General features: G+C 38.6%; 1 protein-coding gene across 1 annotated transcript; it reads right to left on the reverse strand.

Moving 5' to 3' along the window:
* On the reverse strand, nucleotides 1-11736 carry STEAP2 (STEAP2 metalloreductase). Its single transcript, XM_026074408.1, has 4 exons — nucleotides 11245-11736; nucleotides 9240-9767; nucleotides 7474-7638; nucleotides 1-305 (listed from the first exon to the last, which is right to left on the reverse strand). The coding sequence occupies exons 1-4, from the start codon at nucleotides 11734-11736 to the stop codon at nucleotides 21-23; spliced, it is 1470 nt and encodes a 489-aa protein (XP_025930193.1). The 3' UTR covers nucleotides 1-20.
* Between the last annotated feature and the right edge of the window lie 5933 nt (nucleotides 11737-17669).

The following is a 17669-nucleotide window of genomic DNA, read 5'->3' on the forward strand; positions in this document are numbered from 1 at the left end:
TAACAAATACTAGTCAATCATCACATCACAGTTATCCTTTCTGGGGAGAGATGTGGAACAGAACCACTTGCTTCTTCCATAATATGGCTTTTCTCCCATCCTCTTCTAATTCTCCTCAGTTTCCTGCTTACACATGGCAAAAGTAAAACGATCTTACCTAGAATTACAATGGAAGGCAGAACAAGGGCAAGAACAAAATTTGGTGGTGTATAAAATCTGTAGTATTCTTCTTCAAAGGCTCTTTTCCACCCGTAAATCAGTACATGGAAAGTACTTATGAGCAGAGCAACATATCCAAGTGTAGACTTTGAGAAAAAGGAAAATGGGGGAAAAAAAGAGATAGTAACACTTGATGCTTAATCAGACAACTCTAACCCACTATTTTAATATTTCTACTAGACTTCATGTTAAAGTCTCTTACCTATACATTACTTTAAATTAGCAATATGTGGTCTTAAGGTCAAATGCCCTGAAAATTAAGGACTGAACAATACCCCGATTTACAATAGATCTCTGATAGCATCCATAGGCCTTAGTCAAAACTGAAACAAAGACACTGTTTGTCCAAATTCTAAGTAATGGAAGTCAACTACAGGACACATCGTAAATAAGCAACAACTTCTGTCAAGTTACTGGAACAACAGTAACAACAGTTGTAAGTGCAAATTAAGTTCCCTGTTTTTTAACCATGGGGGTAGATTGTTTTGCAAGAATTTGTGCTGATTATGGAGCAATGCAACTCTGCAGGAAGAGATGTGGGTCTATCAGTCCAGAATTTTATTGCTCGGAAAGGTGTAGTTTGCTTTGTCCTCACAGCAGCCTACATTCACTTGTTTGAAGTTAGCATAAAAATTTCCTTACCTTTCTCCATCAGTTGCTGCCTACCGGTTAATGGGAATATCTGGGCTATAGGAGCTGTTTTGCCCAGAACCAAGATTTGGGCACAGCGGCACAAGGCAATGATGAAGTTTATCATATACAGGTAGGGCTGGATGAAACTTCAAGTAGAAGGTTCCCAAGGCACTTTGCAGATGACCTCTTTTCACACAATCTAGAGCATGTGAGAGCAGGTAGTGCTAACAGGAGGCATTCGCCTCTCCTGTGAATCTGCCCTTCTAAGTGCCCTGTAATAATATTGCTTTACAGACGTAAATTTATGTACATGAATTTGAATTCTGCCATTGATCAAATGAAGACAAACGCTTTTCCATCAAAACTGAAGTAATGTCTAACTTGGTTTAGGAAACATTTGTAGAAAACCATCAAAACACAGGGGATGAAAATTATGAAAGGTAACTGGCTGCCAAGATTTGCTTTAATTTCTGTAAAAATAGAGAGGCAAAGGCATACCCTCTTTCTGTCTTCATTAAGAAAAATACAGCCTAAGGAGCTATAATAATTAGTGCAAGAATTAATTCTTTCTGCTTCCAGATTAGCCAGTTTCCAGGGACTGGAGAATGTTTGAGCTAAAACCATTTGCAAGGATTTACATATATGTATGTCATGGTACAAAAAGGGAAAATACTTTTATTAATTTCTGCACATTGGTACCAGTTTTTTTAATTTGCCAATATTTATGCATTATTTTTTCCACTGGTTTCCAAGTCATGTTGATATGTTTTGGATATGCTGCAGCATTTAGTTAAAAACAATTTGCTTCCAAAAATATTCCGCAAGAAACTGAACAATCTAAGAAAATTATTTGTGGATATAAACAGGATATGCAATATTTGAATGTAAATTCTGGTAAGAAATTCGGAAGGCAAATGATACTATCAAACTTAATGTTCCAATATGTTATTTCAGATTTTTGCAGGTATGACTGTCCTGAAGTTATTGCTGTTATTATCATTGCCACCAGGGAAAAGGGCATGAGTGAATCATATCACTCATTTCTTTATCAGACTTACAGATGTGAACTTTAACAATCCTTGGAAAAAGAAACAGGAGGGAAATGCTACACAGACTCTTCCCAGCCTTTTCTAGAACTTTATTTACACTTTTTAAGCTTTGCCTGAAAACTACAATTTTGATATGATATCTGTGTATGTCTTTGTATCTAATGGTCAAAATGGAACTTCAGAACTTTATATGAACAATTAGAAATAACAGTATGGTACAAGAAAAAAAAAGTGACGCACGTCTATTCAGTTCCACTTTTTAACTGTGGCAAGTTGCTGTATGCTTCTTTGAAGTGCTGGTACATCATGTGCTAGTATGTACCGCCCCATTTCAACCACTCATATCTTAAAATCTCACAACAGACACTCCTAGAGGAGATGCTGACCGTATTTTCTTCTAATAGGCTCTAAATTGCCTCTGTCACCTTATTTCTGTGCTTATGTCTGTGTAAAAACACTGCTAGCCAGAAAGAGGATATTCTCCAAGCAACTTTGCATTTTGCACTCCAGTTTGTTTAGTTAGGCCAGATCTGCACCAGAAAGTTCCATTACGAGCATTTATCCCAGCTTACAGCTTCTGACAATGACTTTTCCAGAAGTACATGCAAAATTGGCTGCCTTTGCTAGTTAAGCAAAAACTCACTAAAAGAGGCTGTGTCAGTACAACGGTAGGGCACTGCAGACTGATAGCGTGTCGTCCACATCGCACATTAGTGCTCTGCCTTGTGGGGCATTTACAGTGCACAGCATATCTAAACTGCTCTTACGGATCTACTGAACCTTGAGGCTGGATTCATTTCTCTCTGTTCGGTTGTAGAATCTTCTATTGCTCACTGATGTTTTTAAGAAAGACTCAACAGTGCCTTGTTTTGATTGTTAGTCACTACCATGTCACTGGCAGCAGTGTGGAGGCTTAGCTGATTGACAGACTTTTGTGTTTGTTATAAAGACTTGGCACTTGATTTTTCTGTGTCTGCAGATGTTCAAAGACTATGGCAATAGCTGTGCAGCAGTGAAATGAGGAACTTGAAGAACTAACTGAGTTTGGATAGAAAGTCATCAGCTAGTACAGGAAAAGGCATTTCTGGGCAGCTGAACAGTAAAAATAAAACCATTTGGTAGCACTGGATTGTACTACAAATTTTGGCCAGCAGTAGGTGCAGGAAGCCACATTCCAAAGTTGTCCATCCCTACACATGCTAACATGAAAGATATTTTGATTATTGAGAGATAAAAGAAGTCTGTGCTGTGGAAACTATTAATTGCTAGAAAGATGTCAGTTTAATACTGGCACAGTGAAGGTGAGAGCAGCTATCATTCTGATATGCAAGGTTACTTTCTCCTGTACAAGTTTATGCCTGGCCAATGTGGAGGAAGAAATACAGAGACTGAAAACAATGGATTTCCTAAACTGTAGTGGCGCTTTAGGTGGGATATACATATTTCAATTCTATCATCCTTTCCTTGCTTCTTAAGAACTCAACAGAAAGGAATGGATATGGCTATGAAAGCTGGAAGATCCTTTACACTGATGTTACTGGGAGGAGACAAGAGGGGCACAGAATGCTCATGTCTTTAAGAGCAGAGGGCTTTTAAAAGCAGCAAGAAGGAATACTTTTCCTTGACTGGTAAATTCACATTGGTGAGTGAGCGTAGCAATATCAGCTGCAAGTCTTAGGAACCCTCTGCCTAGGCTCTAAAATGGCTGCTGGGAAGAGGGGAAGAACATCTTTGGTTGCTTTGTTTCCTAATCTTCCATAATACTGTGTTGCCTGGAAACTGAGTAATAGGTTAGCGCATTTCCTATGGACCTCCCAACTCTTGGATCTTCTCTCAGTCTTCCATGTTTTGTTTCTTTTCCTTCCTGATCAAAGTCAGTTTTTCCAGCCAGTGCGGGAGATTCCCAGCCAAGGCCACTGAGAAACTGGACAAACTGGCATTGTTTGAAGGAGGAGGAGGAAAAGAAAAAAAAAAGTGGCTGTAGTGGGTAAGGGAGAAAACTTCTTAAAATGTTACCAGAAGATGCATATATATAGATAGATAGACAAAGTGGGACAAATCTGCATCAGGAATTCTTACCTTCACAATGGCTGAGTAGTTCCAAAGCACGTATATACACAAAAGGCATTTTCCAAAGCCTACGTTTATGCAACGTAAGCTCCAGATTCTTCCAGTAACAGGATATTGCTAAACGTACAAACAGGCTGTAGCAATTCTGGCTGGAATCTTACTCAAATTTGCCAAATACCCAGGCCTCATGCTATCAGCTTCTTTACTGTGGGGGAAAAGTATTCTGCCCTAGTATGAGAAACAAGGCAGGGCAGCCCCTCCTAGATGTGTGAGGGCAAGGCTTTAATAATACTGGCTCCAAAGACATTACGATTGTGCTAACAGACAAAAGGAATATCTACAAAAAGATCAGTTTCCTACTATGCTAATGGCAGTGTCACCCCTGCCGATTTTTGCTAATAAACGTAAAGCTAAGCTTTCAAAGCCAGTCTGCTTTGGCCACTGTCACTGAATGGTGTGGTTTGGATTTGAACTCTTAGACTGGAAAACTAAAGCAGTAGTTTTTATGTTTACATTATATATTTACAGTTTAACTAATAGCAGTCAAAGACTGAAAGACCAGGTGCAGGACTGCTTACAAACATTTTCCATTTTCCATGTATTTTATGTGAACACTAAGGGACTGTTTTCAATAAATGTCTTTTTCTGTTTGTGATGAGTTGGTTTATTGTAGTAGAAATTCTGCCTGCTCTGACAAAATATGAATTCTCTTTTATTCCTTGCCCATGTCTGTCTTCATTCCTCATCCAACTCTATTTCTAAGAGAAAAAGAAGAGCACTGAAGTGGAGTTTAATAAAACCAATGAATTGATTTACCAGCCTTAGCTTCTTCCCTGCTTCTTTCCTCAGTGAGCTCCGGCTCTGGGTCATGTTAAGATGCCTGCAGAGCTTTGTGCGATGTTTCCACCCTCCAGGATCTCCTACTGAGCAAACTCTTCATCCCTGTCTGGTTCTGTGACTCCTCCCACTGGATGTTATGAGCATTTCTCTATGATTCATGAGGAAACAATCAGATATTTGTTTGGTGTAGCAGTCAGCTCTGTACTGCAGCAACTCCAAGTTCTCTGCTGATTCCTTCCTTTTGCCTCACTGTTCAACCTTCTTACATCTCCGTTTCTTCATATTCATACTCCCCTAGAATGAGTTGGGCCTGCACTGCTTCTCCTCTCAAAGTCTTTTTCCTTTGATCAAGGTGGCTGGAATTTTTGGAGCCATCTGTGTTGCCAAAACCCAGGCTAATTAAGATGGAGGCATCTCCAAAATGATTGGGAATGTCAAAGTCAATGGTGATTTCTAGATAACAACATTCACAACTAGGGTTCCTCTACAGGATACAGGTCCTACACTGCGGGATTCTTGTTAGAGGTCTGTTCAAACCAGAGTAGATAGTGGGGGGGGCTTCACTTAGGTCTTGTACTACTGGAACAAGTCTTGAAAGTAGTCTATACTGTTTATGTTCACAACTGTTTTGTTCAGCCTAAACTCAGACTTTGCCAGTAGGACTCAAGACTGAGTATGTTTTAGTGGTAAAACTCTTTAGAGTAGGCCAGATCCTTATTCTTCTCAAACTGTATTTACTAAAACAAGCAAGCAATATTACGTTGTTCTCATAGTGGGGAGTGTTGAGGTGAGAAACTGGCTGAGTCTGCTGTGATTATACTGACTTGTCATCTCAGAACTTATTTTGGCAAATCCTCTCAGATTCAGACTTCAGTCTGACTGAAGACTGACTGTTTTCCCTGGCTAAAAAAGCAATACTAAGATGACCGATTATTGTTCCACTCCTTGTCCCCCTCACTTAGGAGAAGACTGAGACAATTAAGTTCAATTCACTTCATCATATTACATTTCAGTAGGTAAAGAAAAATATCAAAAGCTAATATCATGATATTTTATCTGTTCTACTTGCACACTGGGGATAATGAGGCTTGCAGTGAAATGCAGACTCCTTTCACGTTAGCGAGGGAAACTGTAAAAATACCTCTCTAGTACATGATGCAGCTTCAACTGTGACATACCTCCAGAGAGAATAATTTGTTTCCAATTAAATACCTCAAAACATTGAGAGATGATTCCTTAAAGTTCCTAATTATTTACAATTGGAACTATGTTGATTTTAATTACAGTGAAAATAACTGCAGTAAATACGGCACAGTCAAAATCCAAGCAATTACATGATAATCTGTCTACAAGGGCATTTTTGACTAAATCACGCAAGGACCATATCTGGAAATTTGAGTAAGGAAAAATAAGATATAAATGCACCGTTTGTGTATGGAATTCATGGCTGGATGAAGGTATCACTTCACCCATGAGTGAATCTGTACTTTTTCCATTTGCACTAAGATTTTAGCAGTAGTACTACACTATACTATATACATAGTACTATATACATAGTACTATATACAGTACTACAGCAGTAGTAGTATAGTCACCCCCACAGAGAGATCTGACTGGCAGGGACGTTGTAACAGTACAAAATGTCTATTTACTCCCTCTGAAGGCTCAAAACAGTGAGTGAGAATAACTAGTTCTGTCAGGGGAACACTGATCTGAAAAATTTTTCAGCAAAATGTTTTGGTAGGTATAACTGGAGCCTTCCACTAACAGAAACTCTAAGAGAAGGTAAAACATTATTTCAGAGACAGAACACCTCTGGCAGCTGTAGCCAAACTGGTGTTCTCTATCACTCCCTTTAAAATGCTGTAAATTACAAAACCCAGCTCAAGCCCTGAACAGCGAAGCAAATGCCTGTGTTGTGAAGGCAGGAATTAGTCAATAGTGACAAGACTAAAAACTAGGCAATTTCATTACAGTGGATATGTCCTAAAGCCCTTATTCAGATAAGACTGAATTAAGACTAGAGTACTGAACCCAAAATCCCTCCCACAAAAGCAAAACACACCCACGTATATACTTAGGGATTTTATCACAAGACTAAATCCTAATGACATTGCATATCAATGACTTCTACTTAAAAATAATGGCAATGTTTTTTGTAAGCAAATATTAAGGTACTTATTAAAGCCTTCACCTCCTACATTTCTCAGTAATTTATGCTGTTTAGGTCTGCCTGTAGTTGATATTTATCTGCAAAAGGAGGGCAKTAAGAAGAATGCCAGGGCTAGAAGACCACCTCTGCTTTTAATAAGCAAAGCTACATTGCCTTTGCTGAGTTAGTCCAAGTTCATCTAATTTGAATTTAACAAGGAATTCTAACAATGGAAAAGGAATAGATTCATGCTCATTTGGTCTTAGCTGTGTTGGTTCTTCTTTAAGACCAACAAGAGCAAAAAGCAGATAATTCCTGTTCTGTCACTCATGAAATGCTTAATATGCATTCAAGGATATATATCTGCTGAGTAAGGATGTTGTTTTTATTAACTTACCGGGGAGAGGGGAACCAACATGCTCTCATCATGTTGCAAAGTGCTTTTCATAATAATTACTAAAATGAATTCTTATTAGCAACAAAAAACCTCTTATTTAAAAAGTAACACACCTGAATAAAACTGAACTCCCTCCAGTTTAAGGCACTGTTTACTGAAGGGATTGAAGTTACTGCCAGCAAAGAAAGCAATCCAAGACTCATTATTCCAAAGGAGATATACATTTCAATTCGCCACACTTCTTCCTCATTCCAAGAATTTTCAACATTAGCATGAACCTGATGAAGAAGCAGAAAGGAAGTCCTTATTCTCCAGAATATTAAAAATATCAACAAGTTATTTGTCTGAGTAAAAGCTTACAGTTGTAGGACAAATATAAAATGGGGTCAAATATTCCAGAGATTTCCTCATGTCTTAGAGAAAAATAACTATTTCCCTACAGCTGGTATTAGCTCGTAAGATTAAAAATATGTTAAACAGAGACACTTAGATGAGTAGGTAGAAGAAAATGTAACATTATATACTAGTTATATCAATTATTTTATAAAAATATATAAATCTGCATGTTCCTATATACTGTAGAAAAGTAGCTGTGTTTTTCAGACCTCAGCAACTTATATTGTACATCATAAACTGGGTAAATCTGCAATTTGTTTTTAGTTTGTTACATTCAGAAATAACTTTTCATCATTTCCTGTTATTGCTTCAGGTCCCTATGCTGAGTCCAAGTTATTTTGTCTCTTTCATTGTTGACAACAGATATTTCTAAGATTGTTCTGCCTGAAGAGCTTTGTGAGAGGAGAAACAAACTCAGGTCCTTAACAATTAAGATGCTTGGATATTCAATTATTTTTCCATTTTCAGGTGGACTATGACTCTTGAAAGTGGCTCACTACAAATATTAGCAAGTCAGGTTTCTATAACATTATTAAAAACACAATCATTTCTTAATAAAAGTATCAGTAGGTCCTCTGCTAATACTAAGTGTGAACAACTACAGTTCCTTGCTGCCTGTCTTTTATAATTTTGCTCTCTCTGCCTTTAAGTTCAATTTTTCATGCTAATCATTCTTTTAGAATTTGTTCCATTATTAAGATTTGACTTCCTTAGTTTGCTTTTTTTCCCCCCTGTTCCATCTCTCTTTCCTGCAAATTTTTTATGCTGAGTGGCAATGCTCCTTTTCTGTCACTTTAAAAATGATAATAAGCTATCTCACTGACAGAGAAGAGCAGCAGACCCTTCTCCACAGAAGGATAGCTTTGCTGGAGATTGTTTCAGCATTATGCAAGACCAGCTGCTCCTGGGAACTATGAGTCAATGTCTGTTGCCTGTAATAGATGACATTCACAGAATTTCTAATGAATAAAATATTTTTACCACTGGTCCGAAAAGTTACAGAGTAACAGAATTTTTATTTCTTAAACATAGGTGTATCCGTGCACATTATCTACCCTTACCACTTTTTCACACTTGTTCTTCACACTTATGATACAATACAATAGTATGATGTTATATGACATAATACGTTGATGATATACATATATCCCCCATATCTTAAGAATATATAAGAGGAAAACACCTCAGAAAGTCACATATTTCCTCTCATGTTGCTCTTTTCCTATCCATCCTGCATTCTATTTCTGTATATTTCTATCAGGAATTTAAGTAGAGCACCTCCTTGATTTCTCTTACCAGACAAAGTTGACTGCAGCTTGCTCCACATGAGGCAAGCACAATGCACAGATGTTTCTTTTCCTCTTCCTTCTTACTAAGCACTAGCTATGCATAAGATAACCCTAAAGATTGTGTTCATGAGTCACATGAATACAACCAATGCATTTTTGGCTTTTGTTAACTAAACAAGTACAGATCGGCTTACCTGTTGATATGCCATATTGAGGAACAAGTATCGCTCTGACCTCCTCATAGGTAAGCAGAGGCTGTATGCCACATGCACTGTTGCAAAGAAAAAGCTGAGCAGTCCGAGCTGCTTTCGACATTGCAGCCAGCTCTCCAGCCAAGGTGGAAATCGCCTATACTTAGTACCGTAGTAAAGCTGATAAGCAGCTGCAATAAGTCCTGATAAATATACTAGAGAGAGTAAAGTGATAGCAACCACTGGTAAAGTCTTGTTCACAATCTCAATGGGGATCTTGTAAAAGTCACTCTGCTGATTTCTCACATGCGGATGGATTACATCTCTGACGAAGGAGTAGATGAAGAAAAATGTTGCTAGGCTAATGGCCATCACTACAGGTCCCTTCCACAGTGTGAACAGTCGCAAAGGTAAGTTTTCAATCTCCCTTGAAGATGACAATGCCCCCAAATCAATAGGAATAAAATTGAGCTGCCGGGCAAGCTCAATAACTTGATGGCGAGCTGGAACATTGTTACTGCATATATAGACCTGTTGGGGAAGTCAAGTGAATTGTTTGTAGTCAGAGAAATAGACTTAAAGATTAAAAAAACCCAAAAAACTTCAGAGGACCAAACCACAGCACTACAGCTGAAACTATATATTGTTATCACAGATTATATCACCAAGATGAGAAATGGAAACAAAAAACGAACCCATGAAGTACAGGAGTCTCTCAAAAAGATAGGAATCTTGCCTGATGACCCTAAAACAGCTATAGCATCAACAGAACGCAAAGCAGAGAACTGTGTAATCTCTTTGTGTAATAATCTTAGTTTCATTTCACAATCCAGATTTCCACAAAAATGGAATCTGTTTAACAGAAGAGACAATAATGAAACAAAACCATCAGACAAATAAGAACTTCTTCTAAAGATTAGTTTATTACATAGTGAAAAAAATGTGCTGCTACAAAATACTTTCAACTCCCTTTAAAATCTGTATTGGGGTAGTTTGCCCTTCACTGGTTTCTGATCATCTTCATTACAGCATACATGATCAGCTTTCACGGAAGTCAGTTACTTATAGTGCAGTGCTATGCTGAAAGGGGTTAAAAATAGTGCAGTCGGGTTATTTTTATAATTATGCTAATTCCATATCAAACACGTTTCATTTAAAATCTGCCTGATGTGCCAGAAAACTCAATTTAGTCTCCAGGAGTCATGTTACATCTTCTCATGCACATTCTAAAGGTGTGAAGGACTGGGTTCCTGCATAGGCTTAAATCCTTTGTACCACTCCAGCAAAGCATGAAAAACATAAAGCTGCTTTTTCTATATGCAGGGTGGATTTTGAGGATATACTGGAAAGGCATTTGAACATGACGTTCTCGAGCAGTCCTGGATCGGATGAATTATCACTTAGAAACATATGCGCTTCCTTCTGTTTCTTCATATTTATTACCTTGGGGCACTATAAAACCTAAATAGTGTCTTTCGTTCTCTTTGCTGTTACTTGCATTGAATGCAAGCATTTCTAAAAAATGCTTACCTCCCAAGACCTGGCATTAGGATCTCAGATTTCTGTGCATCTCTTTCAACAGTTTCAACCATGCCAATCAACTCCTAAACTAAAATATATTGGAAAGACTGCCTCCATCCTTGTTTAGAGCTTAGGAATAAAAATTAATGTTTCCTACAGAAGACATTAAAACCCTACTCATCTCCTCTAACTATAGTCATCTGAAGGTCAGATGTCTAGTCTAAGCTAGTGCTTCTACATTTCCTCTACAGTCTTTAAAGACAGGCATCACAGAGGACAATTTAGGCCACTTACTCTACATGTCTTACTATAGGTGAACTGGACTCTGAAATTTTTACTGACTACTAAAACTTAGACTAAAGACCCAACATTTTTGATAGATCAAGTCAGGCAAGGTGAATCCCACAAGTTCTGGCTGCTTACACCAGTCAGTCCCCGTCATTTTCATCTTATAAAGAAATCAAATGAATACAAATACAATATTTACCTGTCTGCTGGCATCCTTTGGTCCTAACTGCAACGACCAAGCTGAAACGACATTGAATCCTTTGACAATCAGGGAATCTGGGAAAAGTGATGCCAGGTACTCTGCATTGGAGTCTGGATACTGGTCTACTCTTGTATTGTTGCTGACATCAACCAGAATTTTACCAACAAGTAAATGCTTGAGGTCCCACAAAGAGGCATAATGTTCTCTGTGTATGGCTACAAAAATGATGTTTGTTTTTGCTACTGCATCTTCATGATGAGTGACATCAGCCACATGGGGAAAGAACTCGGCAGCAAGTTTAGGATTTCTGCTTCCCACAATCACGTGGTACCCACATCTGATGAGCCTAATGGTCAATGACTTGGCAAAGTCTCCACTTCCAATGATACCTATTGTGATCTTGCTAGCGTCCTTGATGCCATTGGCAACATTTGGTAAAAAAGTTTCATTGTGGTTCTTAGGACTTCCCATCATAGAGATTGATTCCATACTTCCAACGCACCAAACCTACAATGATTTCTTCTGGAAAAAAAAAGAGAAAGCAACAGGAGGAAAAATGCAGCACAATACCTTTTACAAGACATCAGAAATCATAAACACCTCTGGGAGCAAAATCAGTGGTCCTAATTCCTATGGTGTTCTATTTTCACCTTTATAAACTATGCACTAATCAATTTTGTCCTGCAATCTGTCACTAATACAAACAAAACCACAAAATACCTCATGCACTTCAGTGATACAGTTACATAAGTAAATAAGGATGGAGTGAAAAAATAAAGTAATATGCATATCTAGGGCAGTCAATATATTTTTCAAAGACACTTGAACTAAAATCAGCAAATCAATGAGGCATAGAGATACATGCATGCTGTTCCTGATGGAAAAAAAAAAAGTATACTGCAGAAGGATTTAGTGTCTCTGAAGAGTCTGTGGGGAGACAGCAAGGAAGTCAGTGATTAATAAACAAAGAGGAAGAGAAGGGGAGCACTGGAGGGCAAGAAGCTAGATTTTGTCTTCACATACAGTATGATCTGTTAAATAAGAGGTAGCTCTTTTGACGTCCTTTCTGAATGATACATTTATTATATGCAGGCACCAAACTCTGTCAGCGATAAATATCTGATTTAGATGAATTTAGGTGTGAAAAATCTTGATCTTAGCTGTACTGTACCTCAGTTATCCTGTCTATAAAATTGAGATGATGATTCTTTTACAGTTTTAGAAGAGGATTGTGATGAGAGCTATATTTAAAAATCTTGCACACATTGCACACATATCATATGTGATTATTTTGGTTGTGTCTGTTGATTTGCCATGATGAATCTCACAGCTGTTTTCAGGACTACACTATCTGAACTTTCTGCAGCGAACATGACAAACCTTATGTGAAAGACAAAAGGGTGGAATCTGGAAATCCCAATAATTCTGTTCCCATTTTCTTTTCCATTAACAGGACATATATTGTTAAATAGGTGTATTAATGTAGTCCCTCTGAGCTCCTGTTGCAGAAAAAGCATATTGTTGCAAAAAAAAGGATATTGCAGAAAAAGCCAGGCATTGTATGAACGTAACTGCATTCTGGTGCTTACCTCACAAAGCTTACACTGTAAATATAAACCATAAATGTTGGAAACACTTCTAATTAAACAAACTTCCCAAGTGTTTTTCTAAGTAAGAGCAGAATCTACCCAGCTCTCTTCGCAGATAAGTTGCATAAAGAATTCCACACCACATATATGAAAGGGTAGTATATTAAACTGTGCTTAGGCAGAGAAGCAGTACTAATTTGTGTTTCACAGTACATACAAACATTTCTTTAATTCTTAGATCTTTGTATGACAGCATAAAATATATATTATATAATATATTTTCTAAGCAACTTATAAGTTGCATTAGAAAATATGTAAGTTGCTTAGAATAAGCTAAATAAGATGCATTGCTTGTGTATTCACGTTCAGGTACAGGAGCTAACAAAGTGAAGTTACGTTCATGAGGCAGAGGGAAAAAGTAGGAAAAGCTTTCTTGTAATATCAAGCATGGCACTCTGATTTGTTGACTAGAATTCTTAATAATTTCTCTACTTTCCTTTCCTTCCACTTCTTAATGTAATAATGAAAGTGGAATTGTGAATAAGTACACACTTATAGCTTCTCTGAATGATAATTTTTCCATCTTCTCCCATTCCCCAACTTCAGCTATGCCAGAATATAGGACCAGAAGATAACCTTGTGCTCCTGAAGCTATTGGTCAATAGAATAATGTGAATAAACACGTCTGGAAAAGGTAACTGCAGAAAATATTAGAGGATAGATATAACTGGTTTGTGACTGTCATACGGACAGTGAGTTCATGGTAGCTGGATTACACTACCAGCTTATGCAGGTTATTTCTGTGGTATCCTATTATTAAGATACGAAATGTGTATGTGACAAATGAAGGTCTGCAACAGAGGTGATATCAGGATTAGAAGCTTCAGAGACTGCCCTATAAGATGCTTTGACAATTACCGATCGAAACAAGCAGGTAAACCAAAAGAGGTTGACAGGTATCTTTAAGGCAATGCTCCCAAGCACAAAGCATCAAGAAGGCCACACTAAAACAGTACTGTGACATATACACTGAACACTTCCTAGACTATGTTCCTTAAATTCTTTTCTTGGGTGCCACTGTAGCTGATTTTGGAAGTCTGGAAGAGCATATCTACTTTTTAACTTTCCTAGCCAATATTCAAATTGTTTCTACTCAGCAAGGGTTTATAGACATAATCAAGCAAGCAGTTAGATGGATCTTTGTTTTTTTTTTTTTAAACAGCCTTTCTCATTACTCCAAAAGAATGATTGCTTATCTTACGCATCACTTAGTTGTTTTTATTGATTAGTTTCTCATCCATAGGGATCAACAAAGAAGTAATCTCCCTAAACACTGAGCACAGAAACGAAGTATTGGGACACTTGTTTTGGTTGCATGACTTTTGGTTTCTTTAATATCTCGTTTTTGGTCATGTCAGTGAACTTTATCGGGAGAGTGGCTGGCTGCCATATTTAATGGTCTCACGATACCATCTTGCACGGCAAATCCTAAATTCCTGTTCTGCAAGATGTCTGATAACTGAGTGGACACTGTCAACTAATATTTCTGCTGTTTTGTTGATATTAACAAAGATCTGACTGTAAGGGAGAAACTAACAGAAGAATGGGAAAGTGTTGGTTATAAAAAAAAATTTTTTTTAATATGTGGAAAATACCAAGTAGCCAGCACTGCTTCTAGCTCTTCCCTTCTGCACATGTGTGGAGGACCCTGCCTGGACAGCATCCTTGCTGTAGAGGAACTCTGCTGAGGTCCTGGTCTGGACGGGCTGGGAAGGCAGCTTGCCTGTTCATAGCAAAGTGAGATGCTAGGAGCTAATTGCTGACAGAAATACTCAGAAAGCAGGTCTGTGGGCTGAATGGCTTGGATGGTTTGGAAGGCTTTTTCCCCAGTCACGTCTGCTTCCTTGTAAGTTCAAGTACTCTTATACAGTTCTGAGAGGAAAACAGACCATATTGGCCAGGAAAGAAGGCACACAAAACCATCCATCTGACATACTCACCTGTCAGCCTGGGAAATGGGCTGCCCATATGGATCCTATGGCAAAGATGACAAGGAAAGTTTGCCAAGGCCTTTTCCTGGGATCACTAATGATGCTGCTAGATCTGACCCTGGACGTATCAGGATTTACTATAAATGCAAGGGTAAAGGTTCAGGGACATGGGTCACAAATATGCTAAACAGTATTTGCTGTTGAGGGAAAAGACCAGGCAGAGAAGACAAACCCTGGAGGCAAACACATGGGATAGTATTCTATGAAAAGCTAACGGCAGGAAGAGATAGTTTTCATGTAATAGTGAAAGGGAAGAGAGTTTTAGGACTCAAATTCACTAATGGAGAAAGGGAGGCTTTGAAGAGGAGCAGTGGCTAAGGCTCACAGATAATTAAGAGAAATACTGCTGTAGCTTTGGAGAGGAGAGGACACAAAACTGCAGGAAAGCTATACCAATGGCAAAGAGAAAAACAGCCAGGCAACCTTCTGAATATCTCAGCTAGACATAAAAACAAAACAAAACCAAAAGCAACAGAAAGGAAGTCTTCATATGAAACTAGTTATGACCTAATCAGTATGGTGACCTGGTGAAACAAACCATAGGATAAATATGCTGGTATAGAAATATGGAGCTCCAGAGGGGCAGAAAGGGAGAAAAGGAAGTGGCTCTGCACCATATAACAAGAATGTCTATATGACTTCTGAAATTAAGGAAGCAATGAGGAAAAGCAAATTGATGAGAAGGAGCAAAGAGAAAGCATCAGATCGTGGTTTGGGAGGTATTAACAGTAGATGACATGAAAAGGAGGAGCTGGATGAAGCTCTTCCTGAACAACCTACCAAGAGCTGATCCTGATATAATGATAACTAATGGTTAGTAGAGGACTTTACCCAGCCATCAGCTAGAAATACAGTATGTATGGTAAACAGTCTCCCACGGTTGAGAGTAACTTGGTGTTTCAGGTATTGGAGAAGGCTACTTTACATTTCAGTTCTGACTAGAAAGACGGAACTCACTGAAATTGGATTAAGACTCTAAAGATGGAAAATAATATGTGAAAGTAACCACAAAATCAGTACCCAAAGAAAAGATTCTTTTTGGTGGAGGCAGACAATATAGACTTTTATGCATGCAACTGAAAAAACATCATAAACTTTTTTCTTACCACATGACCAGAAGGACATCCTACACACAAGCAAGATACCAGCATTTCCTGTACCATGATTTGTGTGCATCCAGGAACACAATGAAAATGGCTGTATTTTGATCAGATAAGAAATAAACATCAAGTGGATACAACAGAATGTGTACACATCCGCTGTGTGATTACAGAGGCCCATTTCAGTTCACACCATGTGATGTGAAGGTGCTGCAAAACTTTGGGATAGAACAGGGAGCTCCATGAAGAAATGGACTGCCAGTACCAATAAACTATACTGCAGCACACTTCCAGTTTTTGTGTGAAAGATCCTTAGGAAAGGGGGCATCAAGGAGTAGAACATGATGGATTGCTGTGGTGAGCTGAATTTGGCCCACTAGCCAAAGTTCCTCACTGCCTGCTCTAAGGAAGGTAGAGTGTAAGGAACAGAATAAAACTAATGGACTTCAAAAAAAACAACACGGAAAGGTAGGCATGATTCTTGGGCTAAGAGATGGAAGAGTCTGGGAAAGCTGGCAGTTACTGAGAGGGGCTATATTAAATGCACAGTGGCAATTCAGGGGAGAGACAGTGTGTAAGACTGCTATAACTGCATCAGGAGTGCTTTAATGATCTGGAAAAAAAAAAAGAATCACACAAAAAGTAAAAAAGGGCAGACAGTTAAGGATGAGTAAAAGAAACACTGCTACCATGTAGGGATAAAAATTAGAACAGTGAAGGCACAAAAAGGAGTTACAACTAGTAAAGGTCATAAAGGATAACAAGCAAAGGTTCCATCAATACCCTAAAGGAGGAAAGGAGAAGACAAGGTTCATTACTTAAGAGGAAAAAGGAACAAGTGATGCAAAAATTGGCTGAAAGTATTAAATGCCTTCTTTACTTCAACCTTTAGCAGAAAGGTTAATTGTGACTAGATATTTAATGAAATTCATTTTACAGGGAGACAAAAAGTCAGGTCAGAGCAGAAGAATATAAGTTAAAGAGTAAAAGCTAAAGCTAAAGATAAGATAAAGATTTTTAAGTCAGCAGGCACTTACGAAATCTACCCTTGATGCTTACCGAAGGGACTGAAGTGATGTCTGAGAACTTGGAGAGGACAGGAGAGGCGGACGAGCATGTATCTCCAAAAGGGGGAAGGTGGAGGGCTGGGGGAAGCAGAGACTTGTTAGCCTAACTTCAGTCTTGGGAAAGACTCTACAACAAATTATTAGGCAATCGGTTTGTAACTACTCACATTGCAAGCAGATGATAAGTAGCTAATACGAGTTGTTCAGGAACAGGCTGCAACAAAACCAGTCTTCTTTGGCGACATAACTGGCTTAATGGATAGAGGAAATAGTAGGAGTGATACAAATTTGACATTTGCAAGGCTTTTGACAGTGCCCTTAGACAAGCAAAGAAAACACTATCCAACTACGTCACCCAGGAGGAGACACAACGGGTAAAACTTGCCCTTAGAAGAATAATTACTGAAGGAGAAGAACTAAGAAACAGAAAGCCTGGCGCTCCCTGAACATGTTGCTAATGTAATTAATTTAAACATCGCTTGTGGTGTTTAAATTTCTGATCCCTTCGTTTAAAGGCTCCGTGCCGGTACCGGGGGCCGCACGCGAACGCCTGGGCCGAAGCCACTGCCGGGGCAGGCGCTGCCGCGCTGCCGCGCTGCCCGGCCCCGGCCCCGC

This window comes from Apteryx rowi, unplaced genomic scaffold, assembly GCF_003343035.1.
Source record: "Apteryx rowi isolate R43461 unplaced genomic scaffold, aptRow1 scaffold_388, whole genome shotgun sequence".
Classification (NCBI taxonomy): domain Eukaryota; kingdom Metazoa; phylum Chordata; class Aves; order Apterygiformes; family Apterygidae; genus Apteryx; species Apteryx rowi.